Here is a 27,037-nt window from a genome sequence, read left to right as displayed (position 1 = left end):
AAAGAGATGCACAAGAGGGTGAGTATGAGAGAGAGCCATGAGATTGTATGAGGATTGGGTTGAGTGGTAGTGGCGGGATGAGTACTGGCGAGGTGAGTAGGTGCAGGTAAGATGCGGATGAGGTTTGAGTGGGTATGAGGGGTGATGTGACAGAGTTGTGTTGGCAGTGCTGAAGGAGATGTGGGGTGGGGGCGGTGATGTGGCAGACGGAGTGTGGGGGAAAGACTACGTGTACTCACTTTGGCTGACCTACTGAGGTCATTGGAGCGCCTCCTGCACTGTATGCAGGTGGGCGATATGTTGGTTGCGCTGGTGACCTCCTCTGCCACCTCGAGCCAGGCCTTCCTGGTGGCAGAAGCAGGCCGCTTCCTCCCGCACGCCGGGAGGAAGATCTCTGTTCCCCCCCTCCTCCTCACCCCATGCATTGATACCTGGAGTGAGGCATCATTAAACTGGGAGCAGCCTTCCCCCTGGGCTGCTCCATGCTGTAATTTTTGCTATTTGTTGCAGCATCTGTCAGTGGAGGACTGCCCCTTTAAATAGAGCGCCTCCAGCTGACAGATCTTACTGTGCATGCGCAGTCCGCCCGACGCGCAGATCAGCAGTGGGGAACCCGGAGGAGCAGGTAAGTGGATCCAATTAGTGGATTGGATCCTACAATCGCGCGAGAAACTGACTAATTTCACCGGGCGCATTACCCACGCGCCCGATAGCCCCCCCGCCGAGAACCCACAGCCCTGCTAACATCGGGCCCCTGGAATTAGAAGCCAATTATACCATCCCCATGTCTGCCTCAGCAGAGATCAGGGGCTCAATTTTAAAAGGGCAGCAGGATGGCAGCGGGGGAGTCAAAGGGCGCATGGCAAACCCGAATAATAAAAATTTACCATTCCCCACGCTATCGCGACTTAATTGGTGCCCCTAACCTTGTTTCCGGATTTGCCGTCCGAAAGCTGCGCAGTGGGCGGACTGCGCACCCGCATGACAGGCTGTCAGCTGGAGCATCTAGATTTAAAGGGCCATTGCTCCAGTGGATTTTGCTGGAGCAAAGAGCCAGAAGACCCAATGGAGCAGCACAGGGGCAAGGCTGCTCCAAAATTCAGCGAAGCCTCACTTCAGTTGTTACTGGCCGGGGTGAGGAGGAGGAGGGAACTATTTTACCGTCTGACAGGAGGAAGCCTCTGCCACCAAGAAGGCCTGGCTCGAGGTGGCAGAGGAGGTCACCATCAGAAGCAACATATCCCGCACTTGGGTCCAGTGCAGGAAGCATTTCAATGATCTAACTAGGTCAGCAAAAATGAGTACACTTACTGATTCTCCTGCATTCTGTGTTCCACATCACCCCCCCAACCCCTCCCCCTATCCCGCAACTCATTCTGCACTGTCAAGACTACTCCATCACATCACTCCTCACACCCACTTAAGGCTCATTCTCAAGTTACCTTCACTTCCTGAGCACTTCCTCACCTCCCCATTTGTGACCCCACCCCTACCACTCACCCCAATCCAGATCCAATGTGATGTCTCTGTCTGATACAACTCTTTCACAGTCAGCCTCATCCAAAGCAATGCATTAATCGGTTGGCCACTTCACCATCACTCATTCACACATCTGTACTTTCTCCTCTTCTAGAAGAGAGCGCAAAATACACGTGAGAGGGAGAGGGCTGGAAGGGGGCCACAAATAGTGGTCCTCACAGACGCGAAGGAGGAGGCCCTGCAGATCAGCCACACCCTTGAATGCCTGTCCATCGGGGACGCCGAGACTGGTACCCCACAAACGTCTGATGACACAACTTTAACATTCATCACACACAACATGAATTGATGTTAACAGTGATTGGCATGTTGAACACCTCAGTATGCTCATCACAACATGACACATCCGTGATGATGCTTAATATTGCCTTCTGTTCTCTCGCAAGCCTTTCAACGACTGCAGTGACGGGAGAGGGCAATTCCTCAGAGGAGCTCCCCGCCTCTGGGGATGCACCATCACATCTTAGCGAGCCATCCACCAGCGCAGATACTCACACCTCAGTGGGTGCTAGTAGTCAGTTAGTTGGGTTGGCACCTGGCGAGTCACCACACACAAGTGAGCAACCTGCCACTACCTCTGCTGCAGCCACAGGGGATGCACCACATAGAAGTGGTAGGAAGAGAAAGGCTAAGGATTTGTGATCACAAAGGGTATGCACAAGGGCGTCTGACAGATGGTCATGTTTTGCATTTATATTTGTTTTTTGTTAAAGTCACATTAAATGTTATCATTCTCACCACTGCTGCCACGCCTTGCCCATTCTTGACTGGCTTTTGTGATAGGGCCCTTTCATGTGCTTCATCATGAATGGCGACACTTGATGCCACCCAATGGGTCACTTTACAGTGGGTGTATGTGTAGTTGCAGGACTGTTTTGTGCAACGAGGGAGGGCAGGGCTGATGTTGGCGCTGGTCTTTCCAGGTGGTGTGAGGACTGGACTCTTCTCACTTTCTGATCTTACGCGAACCGTTCACATGCGAGTGACTCCCTGGCCTCACGAGCAGCCAGGTGAGCTGCTGCTCTGCCCATGTGTTCGTCGTCCTCCTCCTGCTCCTGCTCCTCCTCAATGTGGATGGCTGATGTGGATGGTGGATGAGGCCTCCTCAACCGGTACCCCTCTCTGTTGCGCCATGTTGTGCAGGGCACAACACAGTACTATAATGTGACCCACTCTCGCTGGTACGTATTGAAGCGCTCCCCCAGAACGATCGAGGCACCAAAATCGCATCTTCAGCAGTCCTATCGCATGTTCAATTATAGACCTGGTGGCGATGTGGCTGTCGTTGAATTGAAGCTGTTGCTCGCTGATGGGGTTCCTCAGAGGTGTCATGAGCCCCGTGTGCAGGGGGTATCCCTTGTCCCCGAGGAGCCAGCCCTTAAGGGTGTCTGGTGCATGGAAGAGGGCCGGGATGTTGGATTCCCTCAGAATGAACGAATCATGGCAGCTGCCAGGGAATCTGGCGCACACGAGAAGAAATCTTTTGCAGCGGTCACAAACAAGCTGAGTGTTGATGGAGTGATACCCCTTTCTGTTGATGAACAGTCCTGGCTCGTGTAGAGGTGCTTGGATTGCTATATGGGTGCAATCGATTGCACCCTGTATACGTGGGAAACCAGCCACAGAGTGGAATCCCACTGTCCTCTCCGTCTGGCTGGGGTCATCCATGGGGAAGTTTACGTATTGCGAGGCTCTGCGAAACAAGATGTCGGTGACCTGCTTTATGCACTTGTGTGCAGGCGATGTCACCGGTGGCATTGTGGAATGATCTGGAGGCAGTGGTCACTTTAATTGCGATGGGCAATGAGATGCTGCCAGGCCCAGCTGGGAGCAGCTCTGCATGAAGGAGGCTGCAGATGTCTGCGACCACCTGGCGACTCACTCTCAGCCTCCAATGTACTGCTCCTCAGAGATGTGTAGGAAGCTGAGCTTCGGTCTGTAGACCCTCTGACGAGGGTAGTGCCTCCTGTGATATCGGTCCCTCTGTTGTTGTCCTCTGTACTCTTGTGCAGGTGCCTGTGGTGCAGCACTGTGTTGTGGAGCTACAAGTGGCAGAAGTGCACGCCGTGCCTGGAGAGGATGGTGATGTTCCTCCTCCTCGGATGTACTGATGAATGCAGCCATGGTGCCCCCCCCCCAATCCTGTGTCAGTTTGAGGGGGTCCGAAAAGTTGATAAATATGTGTAAACAGAAGAATTCTGAGTGGAAATCAAGAATTCTCAGTCTAAACACAAAGATCTCCCAGCCAAAGGTTTGTCTGAGAGAACTGAGTGCCCTGCTGCAATAACTCACCTTTTATCCCCATCTGTCAAACAGGCATTTAAATGTCCAAATGGCTGTCGGCTGAAAATCGACTCATTCCCCATGGCATGTTTCACACAGCATGGAAATCATGCTGAAGCAGCGTTGAAACTGATTGCCTTCACTCTAAATTAGATTCATGTACATTTCAAGTACTTCAAGTACTTGAATTGCTTGTTTAAATATCGTCCCGCCGGCTTTAATTGCACCCAAATGACTCTGGGTTGTGCGCATTCTTAGGTGTGTTCGAGCCGGGATTTCTGCCCGCTCCTGGAAATTGCAATTTTCTTTGCCGTCCCGCCCCCAACGCACCCGCAGTTCCGGTTTAAAATCAAACCCCAGCTTACTCAGCAAAGACCAACAGTTGAGCCTGAGAGCTTCCTAGCCTGTATGACTCAAATGGTGAGCCTTTCTTGATTGTATTTGTATGATGTGCTTCCCACACCACCTATCTCATCTATACTTAAGCTCCCAGTGAGCTTTCACTGCACTGAATCCATGGGGTGTAATATTTTGTAACCACAAGCTGATTTCGATGCTCACAGGTAATCTGGAGTCTTCAGCATTAATGTAATGTTTACCTACTAACCTGGCCAGTTCCTTTGTGTCCATGCTCCATGGACATGAGGTATAACTAAGTCCTGTGGTCAATTACGAGTTATTTATTGTAAAGTGAGGGAAACTTGTGGATTGCCAAATACTTGTAAACATCTAGCCGCAGGTAAATCTGCAAACATCCCTCACTAACTGAGATTAACCTATCATTTACCTCCGCATGAAATAAATGTTTTTTTAAAATATAATTTTAATATTTTGAAGTGTGATATCTGAATTGTAACAGATGCTTTCAAAACTTTTAAATGGATTAGTGGATCTCTTGACTCAGTGAATCAGAGAATATGCTATCTTATAGCAGGGTATTATGCCATGTAACACACAGTGTATTATTATCAAGGGTGACTGAATAAACCAAATTGCATATTATATGGCATCCTGGAATTTTACCAGTGTTTTGGGAATCAAATTCCATGATTCTGTGAAAACCATAAATCAATGGCCTTGATTATTATCATGTTCCTTTAACTATGTACTCAGTTTTTATCCATTATCTTTTTCAAAAGCCAGGATACAACACCAACATGTACCAGGTTGGAGCTAAGTGTTGCAATCAGTTAGGAGAGGCTATCTGGGAGGTGATGGAAGTGAGGAAGAAAGTGGTGGGGGGAAGGGTCTGGAGACCCAGCCTGAGAGGGAGTGGAAAATCAGGGATCAGGAGGAAGCAGAAGATGGTGCCTTGGGTAATGCTGTTCCAAAGTGGGGTACTAGTGTGTGGAAATGGGAAGGATGTACGTCCTGAATGAAAGAAGTTTGTAAGAGTTCTGCTCGGAGACAGTGAAGCAAGTGTTTCTGATTGGTTCCTAAAAATAAATTATTTTTTTCTTATTCTCTGAAAGTAGACAGATAAACAAAAGTTATCATAACTGCATAAATAAATCTGTGAACCATTGTCATTTTTCAATTCTCAATATAAATTTAAAAAGACAGGTGCAGTAACCATTTAATTTCCCTCTCTAATCTTTTCACCCTGCAACCTCTGGCTCTGAACTAAAAATAAAAACTTGAAAATAGTTTTCTTGTCAAAACATGCTCCAGCTTGTTTCAAAATCATTTGGAAAAAAAATCATAATTCCTGTTATAACTTCCGATTCAGAGTCTGACTTAATGGAGGTGAAATTTGTCCTGAGCAGTAGCGCAAAATGGGCAATAGCAAATCGACAGCCCATTTTACAGTCCACCCAATCTTCTTTTACTCTCACCCATTTGTTTGTGTTTGTTGTTCTCTCTCTATGGAAAGTTTATGTTTACAATGAACTGAAACAAATCATAAAAAACAAGTTGATCAAACGATATCCCCTTCACAAAGGGGAGTACATAGAACACATTTATTCTAAAACATAGTTGAGGATTAGCTATCACAAAAGTACTGATTTAGTTAGTGGCTTCCCTGTGCTGCTGTTGCATGTTATTTCACTGCTAATGTTACCTAAGCCTCCTGGTAATGCTTTCACCACATGTTTGAGCTGAGCGATTTCCAAGGACTCCCACAGCACGCTGTCTGTGCATTTTCTCTCTGGATCCAAATTAAATCTACGGAAAGAAACTCAGATTCAGAATATAACTCTGCTAAAAGTTCTTCTGATTCTTGTCTTATAAATACTGGTAAACAATCTGCAAACCTGTCACTTCTGGACTGGCTAATCGGAGCACTTGCAATGGAATATAATAAGGATTTATTTTTATTCACTTCAGGAAAATATTAGCTTCATTTCAGTTTGAGTATATACTTTAGAAACATTCCCTAAACAATCAATATTTGATAGCATTGCAATCAGGGGATTGGGTTGATCTAGACTATACAAGCCAGGCATCAGCAAAATTAAATTTGTACCTTAGGCTAAGCTGTTACATATTGTTATTTCCCTTTCATTCAATGTTGGATTACTATGAACCCTAAGATACAGTCAAAAAGAACTTTTCAACATTAGATGTACCATTCCTTGGTATAAAGAAGATTGGTTCCAATGCTGGTAGCAGAACTCTTAACATTAAATCTGTTCTTTCCTAGCTAACATGGAGTCGAATATTCAGACCCTTGAGCTGAAAAAGAGGACTTTGGGGTGTTAAATTACAAATACCAGGGTAATAGCAGAAACATAAATGCCAATGAACACCTCGCAGGATGTAGTGTTACATTTAACCATCATCCTCAGTTGGAAGATATTCAATGTTTGAGCCTGATGGGCTAGTTGATGGTGAGGGCCAGAAGAAGTGAGCAGAACCACATCTTCCTCAGACAGTAAGGTGGTCACCGGGATTACTGTTATTTCTCTCCATACACTGTAAATGATCTGTGCTATGAGTGGAAATAGGGAAAAGCCAAGGTTAACCTCTCCAGCAAAGAGATCGACAGACCATAAAAACCTACCATTGTTATCTCAGACCCTGCACAAAAAGCCTCTTATTCTAAAAAGTGACTGCGAGATTATTTCCGGATCACCTTAGTTAGCAAAAACCAGGTCATCCAGAAAATCTGTTGCTGCAGTTGGATCCTAATACTGTTAAGGGTGCTTTGGAACCTTTACCCTATGGGCCAGCGGGGATAGAAGAGCATTTTTTCGGGTTCCACAAGGAAAGTTTAGGGTTCCCCTGTTCCGGCTCCTCCCCTTCCCAATTGTGATGTTCTCCCGTAACGCCCTCCCTGCCACTTCCCACCGGTTTATGGCAGGCAACTGACTGGGGCCATGCAAATGAGGCCCAAGAGTTAAAATCGCCTGGGCCTCGCACTGCTGAGGTTAGAATGGTTTGCTGTCCGATTTGGCTCCTGCCCGCCTTAACAAGTTCATGTCCTATCCTCCCCCAGTTTATGCTGCGCTCTCCCTTCCCCCCCTCCCCCCCTCCCCCAGTTCTTATTGACACTCTCCCTCAACGCGCCCCCCCCCACCTCCCCCCAACCAGTTTATGCTGGGACTCTCCACCTGTCACACTTTCCTTCTCCACACCTAGTAACTGCTGGCACTCTCCTTTTTCACTCCAGTTCATGTGGGTATAATCCTTTCAAATGCCTGTTGGCCTGTATGTTGACTGGAGACTGAGGCTGACTTATATTAACTGAGGTAGGCCTCTGTGGGCTGATGTAGACCCAACATGATGTCAGTGATTCAACACAAAAACAAGATTTGCAAAGCTTTATGAACAGTAGTAAGACTGAACATTCTTTCAGAACTATCATAGACTATAGACAATGAACCAAATGTAACCAAAGGGATTGTATACAATTATGAGACCTTAACTAAAATGTGATGCTGGCTGAAATTTCTGCAAACCTCTTAAACAGGCAATATCCACATGTGATTTCCACCAATGGGAGAGTGTAGGCTTATTTTTGTAAGCACATAGTGAGCCCATCATAGAGTGATCAGGTCTCTTTTTCTGATACAGACATTTATATCTCATTGCTTCTGGTGGTATACCTTCCTTATAGGTAATGATTCAGTGTCTTTCTATTACAGAAGTATTTTCTGACACCACATAGGTAAAAATAGAGAGAAGTGGAGCTGCTAACCAACTTTAGCTCAGATTCACCTGAACTGACAGAAGTTCATCAAAATCCAAAACCAGAAAATCCGGAACACAATTCTGCAAAAGTATGGATGAAAACTTTCCATAATAAACGAAAACCAACAATTAGAAGCAATAGCCATTTTATGGAGCTTAAGCTAGTTCATATACATGATGTACTGCCTGAAAATTATCTTTCTCCACAACCCTTTATCATCCTGAATAGTAGGAACAAACTCTTTTTAGAACATTATTTATATTTGTCCATTTTTGTTTCTCCTGAAGGTGTTCACTCCTTGCTGGGTATAGCTCCATGGGCACCTTGCCCAAGTAGACATTCCTTATGTATTTGCCAAGCGAGTATTGACAAGCTATTTCATGGTGAAAGAAATCTGAGTTGAGCTGTATTCTGTTCTTATCCAAAAATGCAAAGCATGACTGATTTTCTCCTCCTACTCCAGGGATGCTGAGGGCATCTGTAGCCCCCCTAATGCCACCCTGACTTGTATCAGATTAGAAATTGAATTTGGGACATTCTGGCCTGTATTACGCCTTTACCACAAAGCCAAGAAAGAAGGAATTAACCCTTATACAGATTGGCACACAAAGTAACCTGCTCTAGAGGAGCATCCATCAGGGGCTGACTCACACATAAACTGTGTAAAGACCTTTGCAGAATTACTGACAGTAGGTCCAAATGGCCTGATGGTCGATACTCACCGTATTGAACCACTGAATAACACGGGGTCTTGAAGAATGATGGAAAGTCTGGATCGTAAAGTGCTTAGCGGCAGTTTGGAAATGTCTATTCCGTCAATAATTATCCTCCCTATTGCAGCAAAACACAACAGCACTCAGCAAAGTGTTGATTTTAAGCTATGCTGCTATAAAACTATCACAGCACATAATATACATTAGATCATTTATGGAACAGAAAACTTGTGCTCAGTTTCAATAAAATATATTTAAATAGATGTAAAAAAACCCTCTAAAAACAACAGGTGAACCCCAAGAAAATGCTGCAGTGATATCCTAATTTAATGTAGAATTCAAATAAGTATTTAATTGTTTTGATTATTGTTTTTCAAATACTTATTTTGCTTAAAAATAATCTGACTTCAATAAAAAGCACAACATAGAATCTTGAAACCTGCACTGTTCTGAACTATTGGCCAAAGAGAAAGATATAAGGCCCTGTGAGAATGTGCCATGATGGATGCACTTCCTTACTATGCTAGAGTGGAGTGATATGGCTTTCAACTATGTGAACACTTTTCCACCTCAGCCTGATCATTGGGCAAAGGCTTTCTACTAACACACACAAGCAGTGGTTGGGGGGCGGGGGGGAAGATGCATCTCTAGTTATGTCTCATTTCTTAGTTATAAGGAGGCAGTATGGTTAACTGAATACATTTTTTTTATATTAAATCTATTCTGAGCCATTCATCAGTTGGACATGTTCATCGCACACTTCCAGAACAGATACTCGTTGATAATAGGAAAACATGAACCGGGACTGAAATGATGTATAACTGCAGGTACCGTATAAAAAAAGACAATGGTACTTGAATCACATATACAGGAAAGCCACACTGTTTGTAGACCACATGTGCAATGCCATGTTACACTTGAGTCTACTACAGTAAGCATGAGCCTCCCATTTCCTGTGAGTTCAGAGACAGAAAAAGAGAAAATAGACACAGGGCAATCAATCAACTTGCTGGGTTCTGAGAAGGAAGCCTGGCCTGGCGAAGGGAAACTTGCTCATCTCAAGTCCACAGCCAGTCAGAATCAAAAATCTGACCAGGAAAAGTTAACTGAGCCCTGTAATAGGGATAATGTGGTATATTTTTTAAAATGTTTATCGTTTGCAAGGAAGGATAGGAAGTTAGTTGGAATAAGGTAAGATTTGATTACAACTGTTATTCTATATGTTCAGTTGGTGTCTGTAAAATGAAGCAGCTTAATGACTGCTTAATGAGGGATTCAAATTCCTGGGCCATTGGAACCGGTTCTGGGGGAGGTGGGACCAGTACAAATTGGACGGTCTGCATCTGGGCAGAACTGGAACCAATGTCCTAGGGGGAGTGTTTGCTAGTGCTGTTGGGGAGAGTTTAAACTAATGTGGCAGGGGGATGGGAACCAATGCAGGAAGTCAGTGGGAAATAAAGTGGTGACAGAAACAAAAGGCAGTAAAGGAGAGTGTACAAAACATGACCGGACAGATGGTCTGAGAAAGCAGGGCAAAGACCAAGGGAAGTCTAGATTAAACTGCATTTATTTCAATGCAAGAAGTCTGATGGGCAAGGCAGATGAACTCAGGGCATGAATGGGTACATGGGACTGGGATGTTATAGCTATTACTGAAACATGGCTAAGGGAGGGGCAGGACTGGCAGCTCAATGTTCCAGGGCACAGATGCTATAGGAAAGATAGAGCAGGAGGTAAGAGAGGAGGGGGAGTTGCGTTCTTGATTAGGGAGAACATCACGGCAGTAGTGAGAGGGGATATATCCGAGGGTTCGCCCACTGAGTCGATATGGGTAGAACTGAAAAATAAGAAGGGAGAGATCACTTTGATAGGATTGTACTGCAGACCCCCAAATAGTCAATGGGAAATTGAGGAGCAAATATGGAAGGAGATTACAGACAGCTGCAAGAAAAATAGGGTGGTAATAGGAGGGGACTTTAACTTTCCCAACATTGACTGGGACAGCCATAGCATTAGGGGCTTGGATGGAGAGAAATTTGTTGAGTGTATTCAGGAGGAATTTCTCATTCAGTATGTGGATGGCCCGACTAGAGAGGGGGCAAAACTTGACCTCCTCTTGGGAAATAAGGAAGGGCAGGTGACAGAAGTGTTGGTGAGGGATCACTTTGGGACCAGTGATCATAATTCCATTAGTTTTAAGATAGCTATGGAGAATGATAGGTCTGGCCCAAAAGTTAAAATTCTAAATTGGGGAAAGGCCAATTTTGATGGTATTAGACAGGAACTTTCAGAAGTTGATTGGGAGAGTCTGTTGGCAGGCAAAGGGACGTTTGGTAAGTGGGAGGCTTTCAAAAGTGTGTTAACCAGGGTTCAGGGTAAGCACATTCCTTATAAAGTGAAGGGCAAGGCTGGTAGAAGTAGGGAACCTTGGATGACTCGGGAGATTGAGGCCCTAGTCAAAAAGAAGGAGGCATATGACATGCATAGGCAGCTGGGATCAAGTGGATCCCTTGAAGAGTATAGAGATTGCCGGAGTAGAGTTAAGAGAGAAATCAGGAGGGCAAAAAGGGGACATGAGATTGCTTTGGCAGATCAGGCAAAGGAGAATCCAAAGAGCTTCTACAAATACATAAAAGGCAAAAGAGTAACTAGGGAGAGAGTAGGGCCTCTTAAGGATCAACAAGGTCATCTATGTGCGGAACCACAAGAGATGGGTGAGATCCTGAATGAATATTTCACATCGGTATTTACGGTTGAGAAAGGCATGGATGTTAGGGAACTTGGGGAAATAAATAGTGATGTCTTGAGGAGTGTACATATTACAGAGAGGGAGGTGCTGGAAGTCTTAATGCGCATCAAGGTAGATAAATCTCCGGGACCTGATGAAATGTATCCCAGGACGTTATGGGAGGTTAGGGAGGAAATTGCGGGTCCCCTAGCAGAGATATTTGAATCATCCACCGCTACAGGTGAGGTGCCTGAAGATTGGAGGGTAGCAAATGTTGTGCCTTTGTTTAAGAAGGGCGGCAGGGAAAAGCCTGGGAACTACAGACCGGTGAGCCTGACATCTGTAGTGGGTAAGTTGTTAGAGGGTATTCTGAGGGACAGGATCTACAGGCATTTGGAGAGGCAGGGACTAATTAGGAACAGTCAGCATGGTTTTGTGAGAGGAAAATCATGTCTCACGAACTTGATTGAGTTTTTTGAAGGGGTAACCAAGAAGATAGATGAGAGCTGTGCAGTAGACGTGGTCTACATGGACTTCAGCAAAGCCTTTGACAAGGTACCGCATGGTAGGTTGTTACACAAGGTTAAATCTCACGGGATCCAAGGTGAGGTAGCCAATTGGATACAAAATTGGCTTGACGACAGAAGACAGAGGGTGGTTGTAGAGGGTTGTTTTTCAAACTGGATGCCTGTGTCCAGCGGTGTGCCTCAGGGATCGGTGCTGGGTCCGCTGTTATTTGTTATTTATATTAATGATTTGGATGAGAATTTAGGAGGCATGGTTAGTAAGTTTGCAGATGACACCAAGATTGGTGGCATTGTGGACAGTGAAGAAGGTTATCTAGGATTGCAACGGGATAGTCTTGATAAATTGGGCCAGTGGGCCGATGAATGGCAGATGGAGTTTAATTTAGATAAATGTGAGGTGATGCATTTTGGGAGATCGAATCGGGCCAGGACCTACTCCGTTAATGGTAGGGCGTTGGGGAGAGTTATAGAACAAAGAGATCTAGGAGTACAGGTTCATAGCTCCTTGAAAGTGGAGTCACAGGTGGATAGGGTGGTGAAGAAGGCATTCAGCATGCTTGGTTTCATTGGTCAGAACATTGAATGCAGGAGTTGGGATGTCTTGTTGAAGTTGTACAGGGCATTGGTGAGGCCACACTTGGAGTACTGTGTACAGTTCTGGTCACCCTATTATAGAAAGGATATTATTAAACTAGAAAGAGTGCAGAAAAGATTTACTAGGATGCTACCGGGACTTGATGGTTTGACTTATAGAGAGGTTAGACAGACTGGGACTTTTTTCCCTGGAGAGTAGGAGGTTTAGGGGTGATCTTATAGAAGTCTATAAAATAATGAGGGGCATAGATAAGGTAGATAGTCAAAATCTTTTCCCAAAGGTAGGGGAGTCTATAACGAGGGGGCATAGATTTAAGGTGAGAGGGGAGAGATACAAAAGGGTCCATAGGGGCAATTTTTTCACTCAAAGGGTGGTGAGTGTCAGGAATGAGCTGCCAGAGGCAGTAGTAGAGGCGGGTACAATTTTGTCTTTTAAAAAGCATTTGGACAGTTACATGGGTAAGATGGGTATAGAGGGATATGGGCCAAGTGCAGGAAATTGGGACTAGCTTAGTAGTATAAACTGGGCGACATGGACATGTTGGGCTGAAGGGCCTGTTTCCATGTTGTAACTTCTATGATTCTATGATTCTATGATTCTATACTGTTATCTAGCTTCATCTCACTAAGGTGCCTACTGAAAGATTGGAGAAGTGCATGTGATGGCATGTGTGAAAGACACAATATCCAGTTTGGATCACAAGGGGATCCTATTTTTACACCCTGGATTACACTTTTGTATAATTAGATATTGGGCAGCACAGGCACATTCCTGTATATAAGACACTTGGACTGCTTACAAGAGTGACCAGTAAAGGCGACATTATATCATAAAGTTGCTGTTAAAGTGACAGATAATTGAAACTTTTCTATTGCTTTGCACATAAAATATCCCTAGAAAATATCTTAGATGGATATCTATCGACTGAGTTATCGATTAGCTGGTTTGTGTTTGGAAAGTCAATTATTGTGATTACAGGTGCACTTTGACTCTCTGCTGGGCAATTCTGCCAACATCTTGGCTCTTCAGAACCATGTACTGCCAGCTTATGCACTTAAAAGTGTCAATTTCTGTGGCCGAGATTCAAGATAGCAATACACCCTTAAAGGGTGTGATCGGTAGGCACAAAAAAATTGAGTGAGTGAGAGAATGTACAAAACAAAGCCAAGTTAAAACTTTTCACCTTCAAACATGTCCACCATTCTGAAAAAGGCTAAAGAAAAGGAGGACTTCCCACTGCCAGTTCGTCCACAGATTCCAACCTGTGAAATAAATGCATTCCAATATGGAATATTATCAAGATATAGTAGATAGTAAAGCCTTTTCGGTCGCATACAAAAGACATGTTGCACAAACATAAATATTACATTGTTTAAAAATTATGCTTACATTTATATGTAGTGTCTTATCATCTCAAAATGCTTCTCGTAATGAATTACTGTTATCTTGACAAACAAATTCTGCACCATCAAAACTCCACTAACAGCAATGACATTATTGACTAACTTTTTTTCTTGTTGGTGACATTAATTGAGAGAGGAATATTGGCCAGAACACTGGAAGAATTACCAGCTCTTCTTCAAATGGTGCTAATCTGAACAGACAAATGGGGCCTTAGTTCAATTCTCTCATCCAAAGGACAGTTCATCTGACAATTCAGCACTTCCTCAGTGCTGCACTGGAGTGTCAAACTAAATTATCGGACTCAAATCCACAACCTGCTGGCTGAGAGGTAAGAGTGCTACTGACTGAGCCAAGCTGATATTTGTTCTACAAATCATTAATATTGCAGATTTTTATAGATGTTATTATATGTCAGAATGTTACAGTAAGGAACCACTTTAATCCATTTCAATTAGCCTTATGTTTTCCCATCGACTATTATTGATGATATCTTACGTGTTTTTTTTTATATACTGATTCATGGCTTTAAGGTTCTTATTATTTCCATTTTTTGGTTTGGTATCAATAAATACTCATCGAACAGCAGTTGTCTCTGATTTACAAGATTCCAATGCTCCAACTGGCTTCAAGATAAAATAATTAACTCTCCCAGGTACAAACAACAAACTAACACAGCAGGCCTGATTCCTTTCTTTTAAAGTATTTTTCTCTCTTTTCTCTCCTATCCTGAAGACACTTGCTTTTGCTTGGGTATACTTTCCCCTGCATCAGCAGCCCTATGGTACTCATCCAATGGTCCATTATTCACAAGTTTGCTACAGCAGGCGTAACATGGAGCCTACACAGAGCCCAGTCTTGCCATTGAGATTCCTGCAAAATGGGCCACTGAGAGTCCCACAGATATTGCTCACTGAACCAGAGATATTATCCAAGCAAGTAGAGGGAAAAAAAGCACATTTTATTGCTGAAATCTGCCATAATTCCAGCATTAACACTGAGTCAAATGGGCATTGCTTTTAAATAACATCCACTTCACTAGTTCGCCCTCATATCATAAGCTGTTTCGTGATGTACTGTAGGGGCATTACTCTCAAAATGGCTGGAAACAGACACATGAGCATGGCTGGGGTCACTTTCTTGTTAAGTTTCCCCTTCTTCTTGCAAGATAGTATTAGGCCTGCACTCCATGCCTTCTTTCATGTCACAGTTAAGGTCAGCAATGTGCCATGCAGAGAATGTGGACATAACCCTTCTCCTCCACACTAATCCATGGTATGATGATGTGGAGATGCCGGTGATGGACTGGGGTTGACAATTGTAAACAATTTTACAACACCAAGTTATAGTCCAGCAATTTTATTTTAAATTCACAAGCTTTCGGAGACTTCCTCCTTCCTCAGGTAAATGTTTTACCTGAGGAAGGAGGAAGTCTCCGAAAGCTTGTGAATTTAAAATAAAATTGCTGGACTATAACTTGGTGTTGTAAAATTGTTTACAACATGGTACGATGCACTGAGCTAACAGTGGGGCAAGCTTCTCTTCAGGGGACAAAAGTTCTGCTGCGGCACTCCTGGCGTGTGCCCAGCCATAGTGTGGCAAGATTTTTGCCCCTAAATTATAATTCTGTCCTCTGAAGGCCAATTAAAAGGAGCATTTTCTCCAAACTGCTTAAGTTCATCGCTTGTCAATCTCCATTTAACAGCTTCACATTAGCCAAACACAATGTGCCAACTTACTTTCTGTCCTGGGTTGATGTGGGCATTCACATTCTTTAAGACTGGCTTTAGGGTGCTGTCATATCGGACGCTGAGATTCAGGATTTTGATCTCACCCTCGTCTGGCCAGTTGGGAGGAATCTGGGAAGGCGCTGTAGCAGAGTAGCCAGAATGGGTAGAAAGAATGATTAGCAGTTTGTTTTATTACATTAGCTACTTGATGATTATTAGCTTTCCTATTAAATGCGCTATCTGGGAATGCTCACAGAGAAGTCCGTCGTAATTTTCCGTTTCAATCTGAAGGAGACTGTTTATTCTCTGCACGGCGCCCAGTTGCACTTCCATATCTGCTAGATTGCGTACCATCCAGTTCAAGTAGTTTGAAATCTGCGCAGGGAGAGATACCAATAAAAAAAAATGAACCTCATTGCCACTGGCAGCATTGGCCAAGTTAAATGTTCAATTGGACAGACTCAATACGAAAAAACTAAACCTACTGCAGTATTGACCTCCCACCAATAACAAATGTAATGTTACATAGATCATATATTCACACAATGAGATAAATATGACCTCGGCACAACATCATTAATGCACAATATTTTTTCTACTTTGGCTTTGAATCTAATATTAACCTCCAGCAACTAGATGAAGTAGTCCTACTTTCAGAATCTCAGATCTAACAGCAACGTTAACAACTATTAGAATCAACAATAAATTTACCCTTGCAGCATTCAATTCCTTTAAATTTGGAAAAGTCACACTTAATCATATCCTCTTCATTTTTTAATAGAGTACCTGCCTAAATGCATACCTAATCCTGGCAGAATTTCAAACCAGGCATTTTGGCAAATTAAATGACCATTTATCAGCACTTAACTATATACAAGAGAAATGTACAGAGTTAGAGAATATTTATCAGTTCAAAAACTTTATGTATTAATAAATAAATGTCACCTCCCCCGTGCCCCCGTTTATGCTGGCATTCTTTACCTCTGCCTGCTTCCCCAGTTCACATTGACACTCTTCACCTCCTCCCTCCTCCCCAGTTCATACTGGCATTCTTCACCGCATCCTCAATTCACAGAAGCACTCTACCTCCTCCCCAAAGCTCACAAAGGGACTCTTTACTTCCTACCTCTAATTCACAGAGGCACTCTTCACCTCCTCCCTCCCTCCACTTCATAGATGCACTTTGTTCCAATTCTTCCCCCTTACCTCCCAATTTATGCTCACACTATTCTTCCCTGATTCTTAAGAACATATAAGGGTTAAATTGGATAACCCCTGAAAATGAGTACGGGGATCATGGTATGCGATTAACCCGCGCCCGGTCGTTGCGATGTAGGCAGCGCGTTATATTCGTGCTGCCTTCTGTTTTAAACGGTTGCTGCGTACAGCACTACCTGCGCTGTTGATTGGCTGCACGCATCAGCAGGGGGCCCCAATATCGCGAGTGGCTCGTGCTTCTTAAAGGCAGCCTGCACCTCTTAAAGGGGAGATGCATTGTGGCTGCAAGAAGTGGTGGGAGTCATTTCAAAACTGAATCTGTGCTGTGATACTTTGAAGAATGGCAGCGCCTGGGAGAGAGCATGCAGCAAAGTTCTCTGATGATGCATTGGAGGCCTTGGTGCAAGAGGTGGAGAGAAGGAGGGACCGCCCGTATCCACAGCGGGGGCAGGCGGCCCTCCAGACATATGCTGAAGAGGTAGTGGGAGGAAGTAGGGGAAGAGCTAAATGCCAGGAGCATAGCTCCAAGAACATAGCTGCAGTGCAAGAAGAAGTTCAATGATTTAACACGAGTTGTCAAGGTGAGTGAGTTCAAACTTCAATTGGCATATCGTACCAACAACACCACTAGCCTCATCCACTGCTCAATTCACTACACCCCCATCACCTACCTACCAACAATCTCTTTCACTCAGTACTCAACCATTCAAATCGTTTGCTTTATCTCACCCTCGCACTGTTGCAAGCCTCACACCCACAACTCACAGTTCACACACACTGGTAGCTATTCAACCATGACAGCCACATCAACCAATCATCTTGCAGGACAGTCACTGACACATTTCCTTCTTTCTTGCAGGAGAAGGTGGCGCATAACAGGATGCAGCAAGTGGCAGTGACTCCATGAACACAAACCTGCTGTCTTTTGTCAGGATGACAGCATTCCTGCTCCCACCCCTGCCACTCCACCACTGCCCTTGCTGTTGCCTGTCAGCCAGCCAACCCACTCCCTGTAGAGTATTGAAACTTGATCCAAGGATAGGAAACTTCCCAAAAACACAAACCCAGCAGCTAGAAGAAATAATCCAGCAACTAACCTGTAATTCCTGCATGAGCCCTTTAAATACCGTTGGTGGGAGGTCCTTTATGCCCTTTATGTCATGTTAGCTGTGCGAGGTTAAGACAGTGCATTGGATGGAGTGTGGAATTACGAAATAGCAACGGTCCCTTTAAATCAGCAATTCACATCATAATCTCGCTACTTTGCATGCTCCCAGTGGTTGTTAGGTGCGCGTGCGCAAATCTCTTTGCCAAGATGGCGTCCTGCACACTTTCCATCAGAAGTGTGCGCACGCATCTTGGACCCCATTTTCGAGGCTTAGTTGGCCACTTAGCGCCTAATAAATGGGCACTAAACGGCCCAATTTCACCCCCATGCACTTTCAAGAACAGGAAAAGTTTTCTCTTTTTTTCACAGATTGACCCTACTATCTGCCTTGTTATCATATCCCCCTTCGCGCTTCTCCCTTATTCATGTTTTGCTCTCCCCCTTCTTTAACTCTCCCTGCTCCTTCATTTTTCTCTCTTACTTTTCACTTTCTCTTCTTCTCCTTTTCTTACCTTAAAGGAAATGTGGAATAAAGCACAAATTTCAATTGTAGACTCACCTACATTTTCTGAAAGGGTTTCAAAACATAAGTGATTTCATAAACTTCATTTGCTGATTAAGTCACAGTGTTTCTTTTTGTTTGCAAGTATTCAGCTCCCCACCCACATTTAAGCTGCATCTCAACTATTCAAACAGGTTGGGTTCGGTAACTTTTTGATATTTGTATAAGCTGACTAAAGCAAAACTAAAGTATTAATGTTCACATATTGTTTAAATATCTGGTAATTTCAGTATTCAAATTCACTTACAAAGTAAGATCAATAAAAATATTCTTACCATAAGTGCATAGGTAAGTCCCAGACCCACAAGTCCTGATGCAAGTCCGTAATACAAGGAGTTGGTGATGGAGGCTACTGCTGCAATGAGAACTACACAGGCTCCAATATATTCCTAGAGAAATCATAAGAAACACCATTACAGACATGTATCATTGGTGCTGGAGTAACAATAATGAATGAGTAGGTTGGCAATAACAGAGACCGTGAGCAGAATTACAAGGACACTACTGAACACAATCCAGACAACATTTAATACATTGATGCAGGAATTTAGAAATCATTCAATAGTTAATTTTTGGTGGGATTTTACACTGACCAGTTTGTAGCTATTTATAAAGGAACTCAACCCGGACACTCAGCCTCTGGCACAGAATGCAACCCATCAATTCAGTATACATGTGTTGTAGAGATATAATTTTATGTTGGGCTTTGGGAAAGCAATGACACACTGCTTTTTCTGCATCCTCTGGTGATTATGCTATCCTCTGCCTTTGCACCAGCTCTCCAGTGCCTCAAATTTAAAATTCTCATCCTTGTGTTTAAATTCATTCATGGCCTCACCCCTCCCTTCTCTGTAACCTCCTTAAGCACTAAAATCCACCTTCAAACTCTTCCTTCCTCTGCTTCTTGTACATCCTGCCTCCCATCACCCCACCATTGGCTGCCGTGCCTTCAGTCATGTGGGCCCCATGACTTCAGCAAAGCATTTGACAAGGTACCGCATGGTAGGTTGTCTTCAGCAAAGCATTTGACAAGGTACCGCATGGTAGGTTGTTACATAAGGTTAAATCTCATGGGATCCAAGGTGAGGTAGCCAATTGGATACAAAATTGGCTTGACGACAGAAGACAGAGGGTGGTTGTAGAGGGTTGTTTTTCAAACTGGATGCCTGTGTCCAGCGGTGTGCCTCAGGGATCGGTGCTGGGTCCGCTGTTATTTGTTATTTATATTAATGATTTGGATGAGAATTTAGGAGGCATGGTTAGTAAGTTTGCAGATGACACCAAGATTGGTGGCATTGTGGACAGTGAAGAAGGTTATCTGGGATTGCAACGGGATCTTGATCAATTGGGCCAGTGGGCCGATGAATGGCAGATGGAGTTTAATTTAGATAAATGTGAGGTGATGCATTTTGGGAGATCGAATCGGGCCAGGACCTACTCCGTTAATGGTAGGGCGTTGGGGAGAGTTATAGAACAAAGAGATCTAGGAGTACAGATTCATAGCTCCTTGAAAGTGGAGTCACAGGTGGATAGGGTGGTGAAGAAGGCATTCGGCATGCTTGGTTTCATTGGTCAGAACATTGAATGCAGGAGTTGGGATGTCTTGTTGAAGTTGTACAGGGCATTGGTGAGGCCACACTTGGAGTACTGTGTACAGTTCTGGTCACCCTATTATAGAAAGGATATTATTAAACTAGAAAGAGTGCAGAAAAGATTTACTAGGATGCTACCGGGACTTGATGGTTTGACTTACAGGGAGAGGTTAGACAGACTGGGACTTTTTTCCCTGGAGAGTAGGAGGTTAAGGGGTGATCTTATAGAAGTCTATAAAATAATGAGGGGCATAGATAAGGTCGATAGTCAAAATCTTTTCCCAAAGGTAGGGGAGTCTATAACGAGGGGGCATAGATTTAAGGTGAGAGGGGAGAGATACAAAAGGGTCCAGAGGGGCAATTTTTTCACTCAAGGGGTGGTGAGTGTCTGGAACGAGCTGCCAGAGGCAGTAGTAGAGGCGGGTACAGTTTTGTCTTTTAAAAAGCATTTGGACAGTTACATGGGTAAGATGGGTATAGAGGGATATGGGCCAAGTGCAGGCAATTGGGACTAGCTTAGTGGTATAAACTGGGCGACACGGACATGTTGGGCCGAAGGGCCTGTTTCCATGTTGTAACTTCTATGTTCTGGAATCCTCTCCCTGATCACTTCTGCCTCTACACTCCTCTCTATTCCTTAAGACCCTCAAGTCACTCCTCCCAATATCCTCTTCTTTGACTCAACATCCACTTCTTTCATTTTACCATGGGGCACTTTTCTATATCAAAGATACCATATAAATGTTTTTTGTTGTAGTAGAAGTAGTAGCACTAGTCATAGTAATCGTGGTCGTAGTGGTAGTATATTTGTTGGTATCTTTGATTGTGCAGGATTTGTGCTTCAATAGTTGATGACACTAGTATAGTTTTTAAAATTCATATTTGGATGTGGTGTCACTGGAAAGGCCATCATTTATTGCCCATCTCTAGTTGCCTTTGACGAAGGTGGTGGTGGGCCTTCTTCTTGAACCGCTGCAATCCATGTGGTGAAAGTGCTCCCATAATGCTGTTAGGTAGGGAGTTACAGGATTTTGATCCAGCCACGATATTTGTCCAAGTCAGGATGGTTTCTGACTTGGAGGCGATGGTGTATCCATGCACCTGCTGCTGCCACAGTATGCCAGTGCTGGAGGGGGTGGATGTTTAGGCTAGTGAGTGCAGTACCAACAGGTGGATTGCTTTGTCCTGGATGGTGTTGAGCTTCATGAATGTTGTTGCAGCTGCACCCATCCAGGCAAGTGGAGAATCTTCTATTACACTCCTGACTTGTGCCTTGTAGGTAATGCAAAGCCTTTGGGAAGTTAGAAAGTTAGCCACTCGCTACAGAATACCTAGCCTCTGACCTGCTGTAGTAGACATGGCATTTATGCGGCTGGTCTAGTTGAGTTTCTGGTCAATGATGACCCCCAGGATGTTGATTGTGGAGGATTTGGCGATGGTATGCCATTGAATGTCAAGAGGTGGTTAAGTTGGAGATAGACATTGCTTGGCACTTGGTGTGGCGCAAATGTTACTTGCCACTTATCAGCTCAAGCGGGCATGGACTGCTTCATTATCTGAGGAATTGAGAATGGAGCTAAACATTTTGCAATCAACAGCGAACAGCCCCGCTTTTGACCTCATGATGAAAGGATGGTCATTGATAAAGCAGCTGAAGATAGTTGGGACTAGGATGCTGCCCTGAGGTACCCCTGCAGCGATGTTCTGCAGCTGAGATGATCGGCCTCCAACAACCAATGTCATCTTCCTTTGTGCCAGCCACTGGAAAGTTTTCCCCCTGATTCCCATTGGCTTCAATTTTACTAGGACTTCTTGATTGAATGCTGCCTTGATCTCAAGGGCAGTGATTCTTACCTCACCTCTGGAATTCAGCTCGTGTCCATATTTGGAGAAAGACTGTAATGAGGTCTGGAGCCGAGTGGTCCTGGTGGAACCCAAACTGACCACCAGTGAGCATGTTATTGATAAGTAAGTGCAGCTAGAGAGCACTGTTGACGACTCCTTCCATCACTTTGCTGATGATTGAGAATAGGCTGATAGGGCGGTAATTGGCCAGATTGGATTTGTCATGCTTTTTGTGGATGGGACATACTTGGGCAATTTTACAAGCTGTCATGTTGCAGCTGTACTGGAACAGTTTAGCTAGGGGTGTGGCTAGTTTTGGAGCACAGGTCTTCAGCACTACAGCCGCGATGTTGTCGGGGCCTGTAGCCTTTTCTGTGTCCAGTGCGCTCAGCCACTTTTTGAATTCACATGGAGTAATGTAAAAGTATCTTAGGACTTAAATGAATTCTGAACATCCCACCAGTTTATTACTGCAGTTATACAACAAGAAATTAACAGTTTATTGTCACTAACTGAAATCATGTAAATTATTATTCTGTCAGTTGCAAAACAACCTTCAGACTTGATCACCTACATTGACAGTAATTAACCCTGAAATTCTACAGGGGTTCTCCCAGTCTCCTGCTGTACCTCTGATGGGACATCAGCAGAACCTCTAAAAATTGGAAGGGACCTGGTGTAATTCAGTTGTTCCGGGTCTTGGCCATTTTTTTGGAACTTTCGCCTGCGTCAAAGCTCTGGCAGGAGACCAGGAGAATTCTTGCAGAATCTCAGGGCCACTGAATTTGTATAATTGAGCCCATTTGGTAATATGTTCAACCTTACATACTCTCCAAGTTCATCTTTCGCCGGAAGCTGGACAATTGGGACATTATCTTGTGATCAGCTGACAAGAAGCATCATCTCAGTGAGAATGGGAGTGTCTGAACATAATATTCTTTTTTTCACAACACTCCATCCTTTGGATGGTTGTGTCCTCGATCGTGCAGCCTAACGGAGAACAGGCATAGAAGTTCACCCAGAGACCTGAGCAATCAAGAGATAACATTTTCATTTTTAGCACTCCCAGCACTGGGAGCAGATATTGAGAATTTGGGTCTGTGGAAGATTTGTGGACCCATGGCTTTTCATCCATTAAAATTAGACAAGTATCGGCTTGTCTAAGTGACATAATCTATGAAAGAATACAAAATATATGTATGGTGCATGCCACACAGTATTCCTATAAAACATTTTACTTTCATTCCCCTCACACAGTGTTTTTATTATTTACCGGACATGGAGAGCAAGGAAAGCCATTCTAGGCACCTGCTGAAGCCACTCTGTAACCAGAAGCTATGTTCTGCTGAAGAGTAGATAAGGTAACCCAGGCTTTTACGACCCAGTTCGGATTAAGAAATCAATGTGTGTGAAACTGGGTGTATCGCCTTCATAGCACAGTACGTTAGTGCATTAAATCACAACACTGCCTAAACACTTCCACTTCCTAACTTTTATAAACTAGAGCACTAATATAAAATAAACAGAAATTTTAAACTTTCATTGGAAGGCAAAGTTTATAAACCCCACTCTCCCTTAACTGATGCAGCCAACAGGGCAGCAACCATAAGAGTAAGGCTGCAGCTATATCATAGCCATCATCTGTTTATACTTCCTGGCTGTGAATCTGACTCTTGCAGTCAGGAGGCAGCCCTGCACATTCACCTGTACAGGACACTGCTCCCAACTGGGAAAGTTTAAGTGGACAGAGTATGCGGGCAGGAGCACCCAAACTCTCTAAAACATTTAAATAAGCTATGTTTCAGTTTATGAAATGCCCACAAGGTCCAGTTGACTGTCTGAGCATTTTGCAGCTGGGCTTGATGCCAGCTAGTGGTGTGAGATGGCACCTTCCAGGAGGGCTCACAGAGCTTCCCTTTGGAGTGAGATAAGGACCCACTTCAGGGGTTATACATTCACCGTCTTTTTGGGACCAAATGTGAAGTGCAATGCAGTATAAAATCAGCTTTCACTAAGGCTCTGGGTATTTTTAATGTAGATTAATTCAATGAAAAATAAATACCTTCATTAAGTCCTTTTGATGTATGGGCCTGTGAAGATGAACATTATTCTTTGGTAAACTATAGTAGAGGTATTAAATGCACAGCCCAATTCTAACTCTGTCAAAGTTAGAACAAAAAGTAAAGAAAGGCAATAATGATTATGAAAGACTGAGGGTCTGAAGCCCTTACCATGCGAACTTCCAGCCAGCGGTTGGCAGCTGTGAGGAACAAGGAGGCAATGTTGTTAGTGTCCGTGAGCTCCAGCAGCTGCTGCCTAAAGCGATTTTCGTCCCTGAAAACACAGCCATACAGATTTCACTGACAGAAAGTTTGCAAAGCGTACATGTTTGGTGAAAATTAGGAGAATATAAGAACTCTTCCCTCTCAATGTTTATTCAGATTCTACATTCAATTCAGAAATGCTATGTTAGCTCCTGATAACTCTACTGATAAACACAGCCATGTAGCTGATCTACGCAGAGCACATAACCCCAGGTTCCATTCCTGGTCTGTGGTGAGTTAGTTGGAACTATACCCTATCAGGAGTCAGTGTCTTCAGGAGGGAAATTAAAAAAACTAGCCAAAAGAAAGCTCATTTGTCAAATGTTCCTCTAATATTCTGGAGTTTTCCTTAAACACCTTTCAGGATCAGTGAATATTTACATGTGGCTTTCCTTCAGTTAGGTTAAACAAGTGGGGAACAGTATACGATTGAACAAGATTGGACACAATCTGTGGAAGGAGTGAGCTTTTTGTCATTCCATGTTTCTTAGGTTCATCACCTCATTATTAACTAATTGCTAGACTCCAGTCCAATATCACAATGGTATCTTGGAACATAGGAATGTACAGGATTGCAAACAGCCATTGTGATCCATCTGGCCTATCCCAAAGTTCAAAAAATACCATCCAATGCTTTATCTTTTACATCCTTCAATATCCCAACACTATAGGGTAGATTTTCTTCTTACCTGCCAGGGCAGTAATGTGGTGACAGATTGCACGCCCTTTAAAGACACTGCCTGATTTTCATTCTATTGGATACTGTAATTTTTTTAAAAATTCGTTCATGGGATGTGGGCGTCGCTGGCAAGGCCAGCATTTATTGCAAATCCCTAATTGCCCTTGAGAAGGTCGTGGTGAGCCGCCTTCTTGAACCGCTGCAGTCCGTGTGGTGAAGGTTCTCCCACAGTACTGTTAGGTAGGGAGTTCCAGGATTTTGACCCAGCGATGATGAAGGAACGGCGATATATTTCAAGTCGGGATGGTGTGTGACTTGGAGGGGAAATGCAGGTGGTGTTGTTCCCATGTACCTGCTGCCTTTGTCCTTCTAGGTGGTAGAGGTCGCAGGTTTGGGATGTGCTGTCGAAGAAGCCTTGGCGAGTTGCTGCAGTGCATCCTGTGGATGGTACACACTGCAGCCACTGTGCGCCGGTGGTGAAGGGAGTGAATGTTTAGGGTGGTGGATGGGGGGCCAATCAAGCGGGTTGCTTTAGCCTGGATGGTGTTGAGCTTCTTGATTGTTGTTGGAGCTGCACTCATCCAGGCAAGTGGAGAGTATTCCATCACACTCCTGACTTGTGCCTTGTAGATGATGGAAAGACTTTGGGGAGTCAGGAGGTGAGTCACTTGCTGCAGAATACCCAGCCTCTGACCTGCTCTTGTAGCCACAGTATTTATGTGGCTGGTCAAGTTAAGTTTTTGGTCAATGGTGATCCCCAGGACGTTGATGGTGGGGGATTCGGTGATGGTAATGCCGTTGAATGTCAAGGGGAGTTGGCTAGACTCTCTCTTGTTGGAGATGGTCATTGCCTGGCAATTGTCTGGCGTGAATGTTACTTGCCACTTATCAGCGCAAGCCTGGATGTTGTCCAGGTCTTGCTGCACCCGGGCATGGACTGCTTCATTATCTGAGGGGTTGCGAATGGAACTGAACACTGTGCAATCATCAGCGAACATCCCCATTTCTGTCCTTATGATGGAGGGAAGATTATTGATGAAGCAGCTGATGGTTGGGCCAACGACACTGCCCTGAGGAACTCTTGCAGCAATGTCCTGGGGCTGAGATGATTGGCCTCCAACAACCACTACCATCTTCCTTTGTGCTAGGTATGACTCCAGCCACTGGAGAGTTTTCCCCCGATTCCCATTGACTTCAATTTTACGAGGGCTCCTTGGTGCCACACTCGGTCAAATGCTGCCTTGATGTCACTCTCACCTCACCTCTGGAATTCAGCTCTTTTGTCCATGTTTGGACCAAGGCTGTAATGAGGTCTGGAGCCGAGTGGTCCTGGTGGAACCCAAACTGAGCATCAATGAACAGGGTATTGGTGAGTAAGTGCCGCTTGATAGCACTGTTGACAACACCTTCCATCACTTTGTTGATGATTGAGAGTGGACTGATGGGGCGGTAATTGGCCGGATTGGATTTGTCCTGCTTTTTGTGGACAGGACATACCTGGGCAATTTTCCACATTGTCGGGTAGATGCCAGTGTTGTAGCTGTACTGGAACAGCTTGGCTCTGCACATGTCCTGACGTGTTTCTCTAATTTTCTGAACAGCGGTCTGATTAATGTTTTACTTAGATGATGCCAGGTATGAATCATTAAGTTGCTCTATTTTACAATTACTTAGTGAACATGCAGAGCGACAATTACAGCCAATCTCACGTTAGCTTAATTTACAATCCCTCCTCATAATAAAACAAACAATAAACCACAGTACACTGTGCCTGCTGGTGGACTAAGTAACCTTTCTTTTGGCCAGCCCTTTTACTCACTCATACAAGGCTTGCTCTGGACCTCGTTGACTTTTTTCTTAATCAGACTGATTCCTGGGATGGCGGGATTGTCGTATGAGGAGAGATTGAGTAGACTAGGCCTGAATTCTCTAGAGTTTAGAAGAATGAGAGGTGATCTCATTGAAACATACAAAATTCTTACAGGACTCGACAGGGTAGATGCAGGGAGGATGTTTCCCCTGGCTGGGGAATCTAGAACCAGGGGTCACACTCTCAGA

General features: G+C 44.2%; 1 protein-coding gene across 4 annotated transcripts in view; it reads right to left on the bottom strand.

Annotated features, from left to right (window-relative positions):
- Positions 1 to 27,037, bottom strand: part of abcc8 (ATP-binding cassette, sub-family C (CFTR/MRP), member 8) — a 200,913-nt gene that overhangs the window by 8,165 nt on the left and 165,711 nt on the right. For all 4 annotated transcript variants that reach the window (XM_067993856.1, XM_067993858.1, XM_067993859.1 and 1 more), the window contains 7 exons: positions 24,208 to 24,310; positions 18,815 to 18,928; positions 15,906 to 16,026; positions 15,661 to 15,791; positions 13,704 to 13,782; positions 8,680 to 8,788; positions 5,885 to 5,988 (listed from right to left, as the gene is read on the bottom strand). In XM_067993856.1, the coding sequence (XP_067849957.1) occupies positions 5,885 to 5,988; positions 8,680 to 8,788; positions 13,704 to 13,782; positions 15,661 to 15,791; positions 15,906 to 16,026; positions 18,815 to 18,928; positions 24,208 to 24,310 (761 nt within the window). The remainder of the gene's footprint in view (positions 1 to 5,884; positions 5,989 to 8,679; positions 8,789 to 13,703; positions 13,783 to 15,660; positions 15,792 to 15,905; positions 16,027 to 18,814; positions 18,929 to 24,207; positions 24,311 to 27,037) is intronic.

The sequence above is a fragment of the Heptranchias perlo genome, chromosome 12, assembly GCF_035084215.1.
Source record: "Heptranchias perlo isolate sHepPer1 chromosome 12, sHepPer1.hap1, whole genome shotgun sequence".
Taxonomy (NCBI): Eukaryota; Metazoa; Chordata; class Chondrichthyes; order Hexanchiformes; family Hexanchidae; genus Heptranchias; species Heptranchias perlo.
This window is presented reverse-complemented; position numbering and strand designations above follow the sequence as displayed.